This window comes from Haliaeetus leucocephalus, unplaced genomic scaffold, assembly GCF_000737465.1.
Source record: "Haliaeetus leucocephalus isolate CR32 unplaced genomic scaffold, Haliaeetus_leucocephalus-4.0 Scaffold406, whole genome shotgun sequence".
NCBI classification, from domain to species: domain Eukaryota; kingdom Metazoa; phylum Chordata; class Aves; order Accipitriformes; family Accipitridae; genus Haliaeetus; species Haliaeetus leucocephalus.
In genome coordinates this window covers 4,662,762-4,679,477 of record NW_010972842.1, presented here as the reverse complement: position 1 = coordinate 4,679,477, position 16,716 = coordinate 4,662,762, and the positions used below count along the sequence as shown (strand labels likewise).

The following is a 16,716-nucleotide window of genomic DNA, read 5'->3' as shown; positions in this document are numbered from 1 at the left end:
TTATAAGTTAGATAAATCTGAGTATGGGAACTTCTGTTTCGTGTTGCTCTTAGGGTTTTCTTGTTTGTATTTTTGTAAACAAAGTTTATTTATAAGCCAAACAATGAAGGAATACTTACACAGTTGGTTGCATTGTGTCTGTGATTTTTCTATATTTTAGTAAGGATGTGGATTCTACTGCCTGTATAATTAGAAACAAACAAAACTGCCCATTTACTCAGGCATTGTACCTGCATGGAGGTGGGTGCTGGTGTGAGAGCAGTTACAGCAGATGCAAAATCAAATCTGAACCTGGGGATTCCCTCCCTTTTTGCACTATGCAAGCCCAGAAAGAGGTTTTGCCAACTCTGGCAGTGGAAAAACAAGTGGGATTATCCACGGTGCTTTCCACTCCTTGTTCAGGAAAAGGAAACATATGCCATGGTACCATTTATTCTTTATCAGACTGGATTATGACTTTTGTATTAGATGAATATAATGTTTTGGGTGGAAGGGAAAGAAATCGAGGAAGAAAAAAAAAACCAAAACAAGCAGGAGAGAGAGGAAAAAAGCAAAGACATCCATGTTTTGGACAGCACTTTTGTTACCCTCAGGGTGCAAAACAGAAAAGAGACCCCGGTGCTCTGGGGAAATGAATGTATTTTCTGTTTGTTGCCAAGAAGCAAACTGCAAAAGCTGCTGAATTGCATTATGAACATGGATGCCCAAAGAGCTATAGAACATGTTGGCTGTAGGATATATACTATATTGCAAAAACATGTTAAAGCTATCTGCAAGATTTGCTAATCTTGCTTATGATTGTTCATAAAACTATTCCAAAATGCCACCAGGATAGATCATAATTTCTTTTAGTTTTTGTTTGTGGTTTTGCTTGCTGACTTTTATACTTACTTAGTGTAATATAGTGAAATAAAAGTTAAAGTGCAAATTGGTTTGACTAAAATTACAGTGGAAAACTGAAGAAGTTTTTGAAAAGTGTCATGTATGCAGTGCATACAATTAACAGTGAGACAACAAGCACTGGGAGGGAACAAAACAAGAGGTGAGAATGGGTATGAACTCTGTACTATAGATCAGACAGCCATGGAAGTTAAATGTAGTGATACTTTTACTATTTGTTGTCTTGCAAATGAATTCCATACTAGTAGCTTTTTAAGGATGAAAGTTTCTCAGTGAAGACTGATATATACCAGTCATTTTGCTAAGTACTTATATGTACCACACATATTTCTTGCCCTTTTAGTAAGAACAGTATTTAATATTAAAGCATACCATAAAAGCATGATTAAAATATTTTTCATGAACAATTGCTAATATATGAATACATGTTTCTTTTTCTTCTCAGTTTAATGAAACACATATCAAACTTGCAGCTAATGATTAAGAGATACACCAAGTATGGAGGTGACAATAACATGTGTAAGTGCAAAGTACAAACTTATTTTTTTAAAAAAACGTACTTCCATTTCACAAGCTCATCAGTTATTGAAAGAAATATGTACCTTGAAATCTCCTTTCTTCTTTCAACTTTTCAATTTTTCTTCCTTAGATATGGGTACATGCAGCAACCAGTCAGAATGGGGAAGACAGTTTTACGATGCCTCTGCAGTCCAGCAGGCAACTAGTTCCCACTAAACTTTGCCACATTCATGGACATGCAAAAAGACTCAATATATGGTTAGCAATATACTACTTTTCCTTATAACACAACTGTCAGATGAAAGGCAACATAAAAGAAACAAAATGAGTAAAGCATTCTGGGCTATTGGACACAGAAAGAGGATGCAGAAGATGAAAACTGTTGGCAGTAAATTCCTTTTTCTGTGCCCTCAGGTCAACAGTCCAGGAATGTTTAAGTATAAGCAGACACCTAAAGCCACAGAAGTACCTTACACTACACCTTCCCTGCACGCTCCAGAAGAAGAACCTCTGCCCCAATACTTAATAGGTTTCTGCTCATGCTCCTAAATTGATAGGTCTGTGCAGGTGAAAAATGCTTTCCCTTTACAGTTATACACCTGTATCAATCCAGACTTCAAAACATTCTACTATTTCTTACCTAGCTAAGACATAAGCACATCTGTATTGGCTTTCTGAGTAGTTTTTCTTTAGCATCTCTGTAATACTCAATCTTCAATCCTGGCAGAAGCTGGGAAAATTGGGAGATTAAGCTCTGGCTTTAAATGGTGATGGGTTGAAAAAATTGTTGTTAGTCAAAGAAACCAACTCACTCCTTGTGAAAATTTTAAAGAAAAATCTGCTTGAGAGAAATTCAACCAACTTTCCACCTTTGCTATTTCTGGTGGAAAATTATACAAAGGGAAATCAAAGCACTGATTTAAAAAGTAGTGACACAGATGTTCAAGACTTAAAATAAGAACATTCAAAGAAAGCACATAAATGAGGACACAGTAAGACCACTGTCAAATCCAATCAGACTATTCAAAGACAAGAATTCTTCAGGCAGTCCATTGACTTCATCTCTTGCACTAGAAGGGACCAAGCTTAGAAATACAGTTTTGAGGCACAAGTCTTTGCTAGGTCCCCCTGCAAACATACCTAAGCTGCAGTAAAACTTGAATAACTAAAAGGGAAAAAAATACTACTATAATTACAAACTATATTCTCATTGTTAATCAACCCAGAACAAGAAGGAAGAGTAATATATTATCTAGCAATCTCAGAACTCTCCACCAACCATTTCTAGAAAGTCTCTCATAGCATACCCAAGAATTTCTAGGAAAAATATCATGTGTGTCAAAATGTTGAAGAAAAGAGGCAAAATAATTCAACAAAATGTGCAAACATCCTGTGTTGCCACACTAGCAGTCCTACTACTGTAGTTGCCTTGTCCTGTTTGATCTTTCTAAGAACATTTTGCAGACTGCGATAACATGCTAAATTTTCATACTTCCTGTGAAGTTAACTAAGAAATGCATGCTTGCAGTCTCTCCCTACCCACGAATCCACAGGTCTCTAGATGTCATCACTTCTTAATTTCTCTTGATTTAGGGCCCAGGATGGAAATTTAGGCTGATTTATACACTTACACTGACCTGAACAGGAGCTCGATAGTCTTTAATTTTAATTTAAAGAACATACATTTGTGGTACTTCTTGTGTTTCTTGCCGTTTGTTGGTGTAAATATTGACTGTCCACAGTTTACTATCTCAGCCTTCTACAACTCAGGAAACCACTGGGACTGTAGTGCAGTTTGCTACGGAGGCACTGTTTTCCCTTATTATGTAGAAGTGCAGCTATGCCTCCAGTCACAGCAACATAGTGTTCCTGGTCATTCTGTGGTTCCTGAAACACCTGCATTTCCTAAAGCGTCATTTCCTTTATCAGATTGATATGGCAGGAAAATCCAATGTTGGCTGGTTCCGCAGAAAGTATGCTCTTAGATGAAGTTGAAGAGTGCAAAACTTCAAACAACTCCAAGCCATCCCAAGAATACTGGGAAGCCTAGAAATTGAACATGACAAAAACCTCCCCTAAAATTGAGACCTATGACTTCTCTAGATTATCTTAACTACTCATTAAGATTTAAGTAATTTAATAATTTAAATCTTATCTTGAACCAACTAATTTTCTAAGCATTGGGCTTACTTGTCCAGAAATATTTAAGTCTATTCAGTATAAATTTCCAAGTCTTTTGCTCTTCCCAGTTCCTGAGAAAGGAGGAAGCAAAGTCTATGTTCTCAGAAAGTTCCTCTTGATGGTCTGGTGTCTCTCTGAAAGTGAGATGTCCTTTCATTCTTGGCATGAAATGATTGTGAGATCTTATACTTTCCCTTCCCTCCTTTAAACTTCGGAGGAGAACGAACAGAGCTCAGACACTTGTGAGGGTAAGAAAATGAAGACCTTCCAACTGAGCTCTTTTTTTTCAGCTGACGTAAGGAGTGTTTGTGTTCTGAGAAATCCTTCATGATCTGGACCAAGGATTCACCAAATAGCTTGCCGCCTGTGTATGGTAAAGACAGCAGTTTACATTTTAGATCTAGCGATGAGGTCCAAGGACGTAGCCATATAGCTCTCCAGGCTACAGTGAGGCATGCCATATTTTTAACAGTGAGTCTAAGAGAATCCTCAGCTGCATCATGGATAAAATTAGCTGCAATTTTACATAGCCTGCGTTTCCTCTGCATGGCACCAGATGGGACCCATTTCTTTTTGAATCTGGCTTGTTCTTCCTCCAACCATATTAGTAACGCTTTAGAAGCGTAAGTGCAGTAGATAGATACTCCAAGCTGGGCTGCAACTAGCTTGAAAGATCTTTTAATTGCTTCCTCAACCTTTCTATCAGTAGGATCTTTAGGGAGAGCATCCATATTAGCAAGGACTGGTAGTACAGAATCACCAGCAACCAATGCTCTGTCTACCTGAGGCAAGGTCCCCCATAAAGCAGCTTTATTCACTGGAAAAGGATAGAGCTTATGTAGGACTGCCGGGGCTTCATGTTTTGCCTCAGGATTACTCCAAATCCTACAGACAAGATCTTCCACTGCTGAATGGATAGGAAGTGCATTATCTACCTTTCCTTCTTCAGAGGGGATAAGCAGTTCTTCTGAAGCACATTCAGATTTGGAAGATTTTAGCATTAACACTCTCTTTATGTGCTTGAACAGATAAGTCTGATTCTTCATGTCAAACTTACGCAGAGGATCTGGTCCTTCTTGGTCTTCTGTAGAGGACTCAGATAACACCTCCCCATCTTCAGGGGATGACTCAACCTCCAAGCCCTTGTCAGCCTCAGATTTCTCCTTCCCAGAAGCTGTTTGATCTTTTAAGCTGTCTACATGGTCAGACTCAAAAGTTTGGGAACTGCTCCCAGTTGCTTCTAGAGGAACCACTGGAACTTCTGTAATTGGCACCCTGGGATGCTTTACTGAATGGGACCTAGCCTGTGCCACAGAAGTTATACTTTGTCTGGCTGCTGTCAAAGCATCCTTTAAGACAGTAGCTAGCTCAGGCAAAATCACAGATTTCATTAATGAATTCTTTTCAGATTCAGAGAAGTGAGTAGTAGCAGAAGGTCTTACCTTCCTGTGGGAGGAGCTCTGAGCGTCTTCTGAATCTGAGCTGTAGTCTGGGGTCTGGCTGAACCAGTGCTGGAGAGAAGAATGCTGCCTTGCCAGTGAGCCACGAACTGAGTTGCAGCTGGGGGTTTGCTGGAAAGGGGATGGCTGTCCTCCCTGAGAATCTGAGCCCTCCTCCGACCCCATTATCTGGTGCTCAGAAGTATGATGTCTAGAGCCATGCCTGTACTTCCATTCGTCTGACCTCTTCTCCTCTCGGCAGAGGGAAGCAGAGACAGAACTAACCCTTGTAAGCTCTGAAGACTGCCTAGCCTTCCTCCTGGTGTAGGAGGTCTCTGATCTGGTGCTGGAGTATTGATCCCCTGACCTTCTGAAGAAGTTGGATCTGTCAGATCTCACAGACTTTGCTTTTGTAAAGACAGGGTCTGCTTCAGGAGAATTGGCACAGCTACCTTTTCTTTTCTTTTCCTTGTCCAGTTTCTTTCCTGTCCAAGCAGACATGGACCTGAAGTGATGAAAAAAGTTCAAAATACTCGAATTCCTAGAACTTTCAAAAATTACTTTTTTGTTCAAGGGAAACCCTATACCCTTTTTCCTCAAAGAAGCACTGCATCATGGCCAGTGCCATGTGAGGCAGACAAACTGGGAACTGAATGACTGCAGTGATGCTGGGCTGCAGAGAGGGTGCCAAGATATCTTCTGTAATCTGACTGGTTGCTGCTGCTGCCCTGTCTCTAAGGAAAAAAGAGGAAAGCCCAATATAGACTAATTACACAGAAATACATTTTAGAAAGGAGTTTTTGCATGGTAAATAGGATGAGCTCTTTCATGTGAACAAGTCTGAAAGCTTGGCATGCATCCGTCCATATTCACCAGACATGAGGTGGATAAATGCATCATAAAATAATTTAATAAAGCACTAGATGATTCTATAGATTAACTCAAGCCACTTAAATATGGAGACATAAATTCAAATCTTGCTACAGGTCACACATGAAAGAAGACTTGAACAGTCTTATTCTGGGTCTGAGAAAACACGTACTGAGGTCATATCATTTGTACAATTCTGTACAGAGGTCAGTTTCTGCTGCTGAAAGTTCCAAGTATCGAAAAACTGAGGAGATAAAGGAGAATGCAAACTGGACTGCCTAGGAAAAATTACACAGTACTTATTTACATCTCTGCTTCCAAACATTGCTTCACACTTCCCTTTTTATCAGCCGAATGTAATTAATCTATACGCACTTAGTGCTGTAATAAAATACTACTCTGAACTCATTAACCTAAGAACAGAGTATCGTATTTTTTTAAAATCAAGGAAGAATAAACAGAAACTGCTCTTTGGCATTCAGAACTGTAAATCTATTCCAGTCAGATCAAGATGCACATCTCCCTTATATAAAGAAGCTATGGCAACAGAGCAGATCCTTCTTAAAAAACCTGATTTTTCTATGTACATTTGTAAATGTCACATCTTCAAAATAATAAAGGGCTTTTACAATGCTTTTGACACAGGAACGCACTATAAAAATCTGTTATAACAACCATGTAAAAGATAACGGTATTGACATATTTAGAAAATAATAACAATATTTCCTCTACTAATCAAAAACCAACAAATAACACACTGCTTATTTAATAAGGTATACTCATATTTGTTATATGAGCAGACCTGCCAAGGAAAGCTTTTTGTGATGCCAGAAGATTCAGCTAGACTACATTTACCATAAAGGAAGACAGTCAGGAATAAGAGCTGCGTTGCACGCTTTGAAGCTGCTTGCTATGTATCTTGTACCGAAACACATGAAAGGGAGATTTGTTTTTTCTTCTAGGACACTCCTTCACCTCTCTGTATAACATCACTTCCTCGTTATTGGATTAGGTGTTAGTATTGTCAGCCATTTTAAATGCATTTGTTTTCCAGTCAGTGTAACACCAGACTGTCTGTATTAGGCTTCAATTAGAAATGAATTTTCAAAACCCATAATGCTAAATGTTCCCTGACTGAAAGGACACTGGATCTGGTATTTTAACTATCTGAAAGATGGGTTTGTAAATAAAGATTCCTCACTTTGAGACAACTGTGTGTGAATCTGGATTTCACCTTGTGTTAGTGAATGGCTTATTCTAAGCATGGATGTTTAATTTTTTTTCTACTGGTGTGGCTGAAATGCTATCTATAGTTCTGTATAACACTGGATAACGAATCTTTGTCAACATGGAAAAAAAGTTAGTTTTGAATTATTAAGTATGATATTATATACAGTACCTGTGTGATATGAACAGTGAACATGACAAACCACATTAGTTGCTCACCTGTATTCACCAAATGTTCCATCATCTTCCTTCATAGGTTGTATTTCTGGATCAGCATGTGCATCCTCCTTTTCCTTCACTAAAATATTTGAAATAGTAATTTTTACCATGAAACTGCAAGATGAGAAACCTTAAGACCTTAATTTCTCAAACTGATCACATCTGGCAGGAACAAGGTTTGAATAAAAATCATTTTTTGAACTAGGGCCTTAGGCTGTTATATTTTTTCTTTTGAAGGAAAAGATCTGTTAATTAGTTATACAATTTTATTTTCATTCAAGTACAAAATACTGTATGTCATTCTGCATTAGTAAAAATTTTTCTTCATTTCTAGCACTAACAAGAAAGTTTTTTTAAAAATCCTACTAAGATACTGTCTTTATGTTATTAATAGAGCTATTGTTTATTGAAATCTGAATAATTTAGTTTTACTTATCCATGCTCCGTATTTCCTCTTGATATTCCTCTCATACCGACTGATAAAACTGAATCAGATTCACTTGTGTTCACTGACAAGTTTGTACACTTTCTGCTTTCATGTCATGCACCAAGACTCCAGGGAATTTTAAACAGTATTTTAAGAATTGTTAATATTGGAAAAAATAGGCATGGTCTGTTAATTTTTTTCTTTTCCATAATGTGATCAAAACAAAAGCAAAACCACCTACACTGGAACCTAAATTTAACACAACTGTGCCTCTTGCACATCCTTGTTATAAGTTTAGTTATCACTGACTTGTGGGAATAAATCCACGCATGTAACTTGTCCCTATAAGAAACCTATGTAGCACTGCATCCTTTGATACAGAAACCCACTTGCACCTGAGAAGACAGATATTTATAGAAGACATATATTCCTTTAAGTTAAGATTGCTGACAGAGTAAAATAATATACTGACTTCTAGAATTATCTTTGTGGTTCTTCCCTTTGTCTTTTCATTTCTGTTTTTCTGGGTACTGCTCAAATCTTTCCCTTGTGTGCATAAAAAAGTTAATACCTTACACATCTAGTAATTCTACAGAAGCAGAGAAAAGAAGGGCATAGCAGGGATCTCCACAAAGTAATGACAACCTTACCATCCAACTGCCTTTTATGCTTTTACTCAAACTGTGTTTTACCCTCCTCTAGACGGTGGCTCACTCCAAGTGTTCCCCACTCTTTTCAGTTTCATCACTTCACTTGTTTCATTCTCCTAATTTTCCGTTTCTCAAATCTCTCCACTAAGAGTCACTTTTCCTATATCCTCTGTAATCTCATTTTCTCTTTTAAAAATCTAAACATTAGGAAAAAACCTAAGATGATGTCTTCAGCCTGTCATTCAACTCTATATAACACTGTGTTCCTTAATCATCTGTCTTTTCTTCATGGGCATAGGCGGTTGGGACAGAAGCTTCTCCTACTTAATTTTTGCCATCACTACAAATCTTTGCTCTCTCCATAAAACAATTAAACAGTTAGATTGGGCAAAATAGGATTCTTGTATTTAATAAGTTGATTTTATCTTCTTATAAAAATAATCTGCTATGCTAAGTTCGGCTATAAAAGATTTGACTATGAAGAGGAAAAGTTTTTAGTGTTCACTGACAGTAGTTTTCAGAAGTGCACTGGTCAAAACAAGCAGGAGAAATTAAAACACGATATGGATTTATTTTTTCTTTTTGTACTTTTGTAAGTGCATCCATCTTTTTCATGTCCAAATTAACAATATGAACTTCCAGAAGTTTGAGCTGACTTTAAATAAGCATTCTAGAGTCTGGATATTTATATAATTTCCAAACCTTTGGAGTCTGTAATATAGAACAGAATTTTTTCACGAAATCAAGATTTTACATGAAACTTAGCAATTGTACTTTCTATTGTAGCTAGGAGAAGAAAAAGAAAAATCAAATTATTCTTTGATGCCCACTTGAAGTTCATTCAGATCCACTCATACCTCAACAGCTGCTCTGAGATCCTAGCAGGCAAAATTATGCAAACTGGTTGTCACTATCCTTTTCAAGAGAGCTTTAATCTATGGACCTACTACATAAACAGAAACGTAACACCAGTGAAAGATATATGTAAGGTACACATATGCACACATACATACATACACACATATATGCCTTTTTTAATATGGACACCCAGAAGAATGAGAGTTTTGATAGAAGACATACATTGTATAGTTCCAATTTTTAACTACAAATAATAAAATATACTTGGCTATTCCTAGGCCTAATACTAAAAACCCCCAAACACCCAAGAAGAAAAACTCTTGTAAAGAAAAAACTTATAGAAGAGAAAACAGCCTAACTGAAGAATAGTAACTTCAAATTTAGCTGCAAACATGCAGAGGCTGAAAACGACACAGATGCTGAGAGGGAGGGTAACTTATCTGAGACAAAATAACATATGAAGGGATTTGTCCTACCAAATGCATTCCCAGTACTTTAAAGTAACACAGTGGCTATGACCTGGTATATGTTTCCACTCCTTCTGACCAAATAAATTGTATCTCAGCTCATTTTAGTGGGTTAAACCCATCCACATTAGACTTCAGAAAGTGGAGTGTGCAGTAATGGCAGGAGGACCAAGTATTTCAAACAAAGCTCAAAGCTCTCTAGAGAGGGAATACAGGAATATGACCCTCCAGGAATGGAGGAGTTACTTTTCTTATGCTTAAATGGATCGACGTTTTCTACCAATAGGCAGATTGCTCCTGAAAAGCCAACCAAACGATAAGACTGATATACCGTCTACACAACGTAAATGTAAGCCAGCAGCAAATGTAATTTCTCCAGTAAACCTGAGACCTGTTTTAATGGATTACCAGTAGATGATTTTTACTCTCATTGTTATGTACCATACCTGGATATTTGCCACCCTTATTCCTCCTTATGAAGCAAACAATCAGTAAAATCAAGATGAGAAGAGCAACAGCACACATAAGACCAATGAACCATCCTTGAGTAGCGATGTCTACCTGCCGACTTGCCATTGCTAGAGAATAAAAGAAAAAGATGAGCTGTTTTGCTGAATTTAAATGCTATGCTAATTCAGACAAATAATAACCAGTATACATTGTTCATTAATTAAGGAGTAACGTTCACTGTGAAAATTAGTATTACGAAAAACAATGATACTGTATGTTGTGAATATTTTCATTATTCAAAATGTTTCCAAGTACATGTGCCTAGAACTTACTTTTGAGTATATAAGAATTCTGCTAACGTTTAAGCTTAGGAACTACTTTGCAAAATCTGTGCACATATTACACTGCTTTCCACAAACCTCAAAACTGTTCTCAACCATTTTATGTTAATTAAACTACTGAAATGAAATTGCAAATTATAATTCACAAGAACATGTCGATTGCTTTCTCAAAATGAATAAAAAGCCAATACTCATTAGCTAATGCACTCCCATCAGTCTGAAATGGGGGAACAGATGGGTCACTCAAGGCCCTAACATTCATTTTCAACTAAAAATCAACAATGAAGCATCCTTTAAAGCCTTATTAAGTATGATGTTTTCTTCCGCTCCTCAAACCCGTACCTCATCCTACAATTTATCATGATTGCCATGATTTAGCATTAGTGAGGACTTAACACAATGCAATTGGGAAGCCTTTCCTCGGCACTGTTTCTCTCCAGATGCTGACTCTAGCTGGAAGATAACGTAGCAAACCACACAGGAAACTCTACAGTCACTAATAAGGACAGGAACTATCTGTGTGGTCTGTGGGCTGGATCCCTCCTACTGGTCTCCGTCACAGTAGGAGGATTCTCCTGGTGAAGCTTATTTTCTAATCCCCTGTTTGGAAATGCACTACAGGCAACTGGCCTTAGGATTTGCTGTTGGGAGAAAGTGGGAAGGGTGAGAGGAGTTAGGGATGCGTGCTACAGGGAGAAGACTACATGAACATCCATCCAGACCTATCTTGTTCATTCTTCACCTTCTCCTCCAGCCCCAAAACCGAAGAGTTTGAAACTCTGTGAAGAGTTGCCCAATACACCTCTCTCTATTTGGGAAACAGAGACGAAGATCACCTTCCCACATGGACAAAGAAAGTGATATGCAAACCACTTCCTATGCATAACTCATACAGTATTTTGGTTCAGCATTTGTTGTTTTTTCTGGCTTCACAAGATAAGGTATCAGATTATTCACAGCCAGTACTTTACCTAGGATTTTAGTAAGGATCAATAATTCTTCAGATCTCAGCTTAGTAGACACTTTGCACCAGCATCAGATCATATTTGAGACCTTCAGTCAGTCTCTTTGTTTGGATGCTGCAAGTACATCAGCTCTCACAGCACAATATGTTTCATCCCTATCTGCTCGGGAAGGTCTGTAGACTTGCTTCCACTGAAGTGGAGGACACAATGCATGAACAGCTTTACACACAGAAACGTGAAAGTCCCAGAGCCCCATAAAAATTTCCACTTCTCCTTAGAGAAGATACGCTTTTAAGAGAAGGCTCATAAAAACACATCACAGACAACCTATTTTCAATGGAGCATTGACTGTTTTCCAGCCACAATTCCCGGTGATACAGCATAAACTCTTCTTACAAACCACGTCGGATGACAACTGGGAACAGTCCTGTGCTGGTGCTGTCCCTTGAACAATACCTGAGCCTTGCTTGGCAGACAGCTAGCTGACAAGAGACTGCACTGCGCTGCCAGGCACACTAACAATAAAATGTAACAATATTCAATTATAGGCCAGAATTCAAGCCCATGTCTCAATGTTATTTACTAGACAGAGGCTGAGACAGGTAGCTTGGAAGCATCAGCTCTGAATGGTCCCAGATTCCTGAGGGTTTTCCATGGACTGTATGAAAACTCAAAGCACCTCTGATGTCTGGAGTCAGTATCTACCCTCCATTCCATACGGAAGACTAATGTGTATTCCACTTTAGAAGTACTAGGCTAAAATTAACTCTTTATTCTGCTGCCTTTTTTTGGTCTTACTGGGCAAAGTTATGACTTGATTTTCATTTAAATAGATCAATGAATTAATGTGCCTGGTTATTGTGGAGTTACGTTTAGGAGATTTCCCAGCCTTTGTTTAAGAATATGCTTTCTGATATTTTAGAAACTGACTCTTTCTTATACGCACAATAATTTAAACTATTTTTGCATAAAAATGTCTACATGTTCTATAACTATGTAGCTTATATACATATATATTTATCCTTTATATACCATATAAATATAAATATGTATAAGTGGCAGTCTTAAAATCACAAAGGCAATCTTCCTCTGAATTATAAATACAATGAAAATAAAATTTTGTTTCCACATTAAGGTTAAAATTATTTTGAGTTTTGCACATATGCATTCATAATAAGGCATTAAAGGTTGTATAATACATACTGTGACAAAATGCAAAAGCACATTTAACATTCAAATGTAGTAAGAAATAGCATCAAGCAAAACAACTCATGCATAAAAATATGCAAGATAGATGGGAAAGATTAAAGATGAAAACTTACTTATGCAGCTTCCTGTATTCTTTAACTTATTGCATATCCAGTAGGAAAGGGTTTCTAGATCTCAGTGCAACTTTAAAAATGGCACAACATTTCCTGCTTTCACTAAGCAAATTATCTGCTTCAGGCAGAAAGACATTTACTCTTGGTGAACTGCTAATGCAGGAGTTAATGCAATACACTGTACTGGTGTGCTCAAAAAGATAAACCTGCACACTATGAAGATGCTCTATAGGAATGCTTGTCAAAGAGAAAAGTGTCACAAAAGGCTCATATATGAAATACTGCAGTTTCATTCCTAATTAAGGCCATATTCCATATTCCAATATTTTCCTCTTTGTCCACTTCATTTTTTTGTGGTGTTTAAAAGCTTTGATCTAGGCTGAAGACAGTGTGACACAACATTTCTCTGTAAGAAATATGCTATGTATATAATTTAATGCTGGGCACTGAACCTTTCCGTTATGAAGAAGCAGAAAAGAGTGTATTTAAATTCACTTCTTCCTTAACTACTCAAGGACATGAGCCGAGGTGACTGGGTATGTACACAATTCCTTATCTACTGGCTCAGTAATTTTTGTGCAGAAAGATGTTTTTAGGAAGGTTTCCATTCAGCTTGTTTTGAATTATACTATAGTCTTGATCCTTGCTTTACTACGGCTTTAGGCTTTGGGTGTATTTATTTGTATAAAATTTTACAGATCTGCTTTTATACCACTAGCTGTCTCTGGCATAAATAACCTCTGCGTTTAGCCCATACTGTTATTCAGCACCATGTTTTCAAAGCTTTCCTGCAACACAAGAAACTGAACAGAAACTGAACAAAACAAAGCAAAAATTATGATTTTAGAAAGTGCTCACTTTCAAACTGGCATATTCATTATTTACTTTGCTGTCTGATAATTATTAAATATTTTTCAAGCATATTTTCATATTTAAACTACTTTCTTAAATCATAACATTCTGGAGTTGGTGGGGCTACTGCTAAATAACCGTGCACTGACCAAAATGCTTGGAATGAGCAGAAGTGGCTAGCAAATACACAACAAATAACAACAGCTGACCAAGAACATGCTGTGATGGCAACGACATATTCAGCATAACATCAAAAAACTTCCAATAAAGCCCTTTCTCCGAATTAAATGAACAAGCATTACTGATTTGCTTATGAAGGAATATGACTGAAAAGTGTACATAAGGATCTTGAACAGCCTTACTGATTCACAGGATATAGTTGTGACATGAAAATCTACATAAAACCACTATATGACAGGAAAAGAAACACTTCCAAGTAGGAATCTCTTAACACTGGTATAAATAGGTTACATGAGACATCAAATTGAATCTGCGCTTCTGATTATGCAAACATTTTAGCTCAGATTTTTTTGTATTAAAACAGATCATATAGAGATTGTTAGCTTTAAAAATATATACTTGGCTCTATTAAAGTACACATTATTTAAATACAGCCATCTAATTATATTAATTAGAAATAAATGAAATAGGTCATCTTCAGTGCACAGCACACAGATGGAATGTGAGCAGTGATTATCTTGCCCCTAATATAAACATCAGATAAGTAGAGTGAATTAAAAGGATGAAAACATTCATAATCTACGTAATAAATGCACTGGCATTATTCAGGAGTTTATAAAATAATTCAATATTGCTCTATAAAAAGAACATGCAAAGATGCTAGCTACATCTCTTAGCTAGAAGCAGTTCAACGTTTCAGCACTTAGTCTACCACAATTCTGACTATGATACAGAATTGGTATGGTGTGCCTCACCTGGACCTGTCTCAAACACATCCTCTGAACTCCTAAAACCAGACAGGCCCTCAGCACCAACCCGGACTTTATATGCTGTTCCTGGTGTTAAACCCTTTAACACAAAGAAGCTTCGAGAACCATTTACAATTTCTTTTTTCCAATCTTCTTTGCCTACGAAAATTTTAGGAAAACAACATAGTGGAATTTTAATTTTCTCTGTATTACTGAAAGTTTCTAGACAGAATACTATCAACAGTTACTTGACTAAACTATGGATTGGGTGAAAAAAATAACTGTTCTCCCAAAGAATAATAAAATCATATACAATTATCACTTCAAATTATATATTGCATGCAATATATTGAAGAAGACATTGTACATTAATTATGAAACTATTTTAAACATTTGTTCCATTGTACTAGAGAAATACTATTTTCATTTATTTTTTTAAAAGGCTTATGGAACTTGCAATTATAAAATACATTAAAATAGATTTTAAGCATTTAATTAAATTACATTTCTGTAGTTTCAGTCAGTATTTACTTTAGTTGAGAAGTTCGACTTCAAAATCTTCTCTCTCATATCTTTTTCTAGTACAGTCTCAGCTGCTTCTTTGACCAATATCCAGAAAAATGCATTTATATTCCAATTTTCAGACTGGTCATCTTTAGTCATAACTTTAGAAGGATAGAGTATTTGAATAGAAATAGCTTGGGTTTATTAGCTAATTGTGTTTTACTTATTACTGGTATTATCAAAGATTAAAACCTGTTTTTATGCCAATAAAAGTATGTAAGTTGGTTGGTATCTTATTTTAAGGTTTAATTTAACAAAAAATATTGTTTTGAGTGGCTCTCTTATTTAATTATTTTTTTCCCCTGAATTGGGCATAATTTAGGAATATTATATCCTATTTTAATGCAAGTAATCATATTTTTACACATGTAATCACTGCATGATAAACAACTTCATGAGAACTACACTTTTATAAGTTCACATTCAAAAGAATTTATAAAATAATACAAAGGAACAAAGGCTGATATTCTATCTAAGCATCAAATACCTGCTACACATTGATGTTGATTAAAATGAAAATTATTTCATCTTCCAGATCAAATTAAAAAATAATCCTTCTAGACATTTAAGAGCTATCATTAACACTCGGTCAATTTAGGACCACATTTACTATAAAAATCTTTGAAAATATATCTGAACACTTTAGGAAAATTTAATGAAACGACTTCTTACTGCCTGCTACACCATATTCAACATAAAAGTTCGCATGATCTGGTCCCTCATACTCCCAACTGATATTGGCATAGGTCTCAGCAGCAGCTGTTGTAACATTTCTGATCCTTGGATAAAGTGGTTGCACTGAATACACAATAGAAAAACAAAGCAGAATACGAAATTGTGACTTCATACATTAAAAAAAATAAATTTTAAGAAGTTACTATGTTAATTTAGACCATATACAGGGTAAGTATAGTACATTTGTCAGTGTTTCCATTACTGGAAATTAGTGACTAAAGTACCGTATTTGGTAACTGAATCTTAGGCAGTCACTATACTATGAAATTGAAAAGTAAAATTTATGTACTCTACTGAGCATGCCCTGTATCACAAAAACTGCCAAATACTTAAAAATACCTAATTGCCAAAAGCCTGGAAAACATTATTTTTCTATTCATCTAGGAGCAAAATGCAGACAGCTGGAAAGTGAGAAATTGTCAAGGTAACGAGAAATGGTAGGAAAGAACGGAGTTACGTAGGTGGTACACACCTCCCTTTACACCACGTGTCACTGAATGGACTGCAAATGCCTCAACTGCAAGCCCTTAAAGGATTTTGTCTCTATTGCATTGATAATGATAAAAAAGGAAGACAATACCCTTATAGAATGTTGGACGGACAGTGTGCATGACTGGGGAGGTTGCAAAAAGGGTTTCTGAATATCCTTCACCATCAGAGATAGTAGGAAAGAAAAAATAAAGAGTAAAAACACTTTGCATCAAAAAGTAACATTTAAATAATACAGTAAAACCTTACCTGTTAAATGAATAACACATGCACACTCTAAGTTCATGCAGGATTCAATTAGTTTTACTTGTT

At 36.4% G+C, this 16,716-nt stretch overlaps 1 protein-coding gene across 7 annotated transcripts in view; it reads right to left on the bottom strand.

Moving 5' to 3' along the window:
- NRCAM (neuronal cell adhesion molecule) overlaps positions 1-16,716 on the bottom strand; it is a 72,742-nt gene that overhangs the window by 4,851 nt on the left and 51,175 nt on the right. For 4 of the 7 annotated variants that reach the window (XM_010574049.1, XM_010574050.1, XM_010574052.1 and 1 more), the window contains 2 exons: positions 10,204-10,335; positions 7,356-7,434 (listed from right to left, as the gene is read on the bottom strand). In XM_010574049.1, coding sequence (XP_010572351.1) covers positions 7,356-7,434; positions 10,204-10,335 — 211 coding nt within the window. Of the gene's footprint in view, positions 1-7,355; positions 7,435-10,203; positions 10,336-14,622; positions 14,776-15,852; positions 15,979-16,716 lie in introns of all 7 variants that reach the window. The other 3 variants (XM_010574048.1, XM_010574045.1, XM_010574047.1) reach the window with 1 other exon arrangement.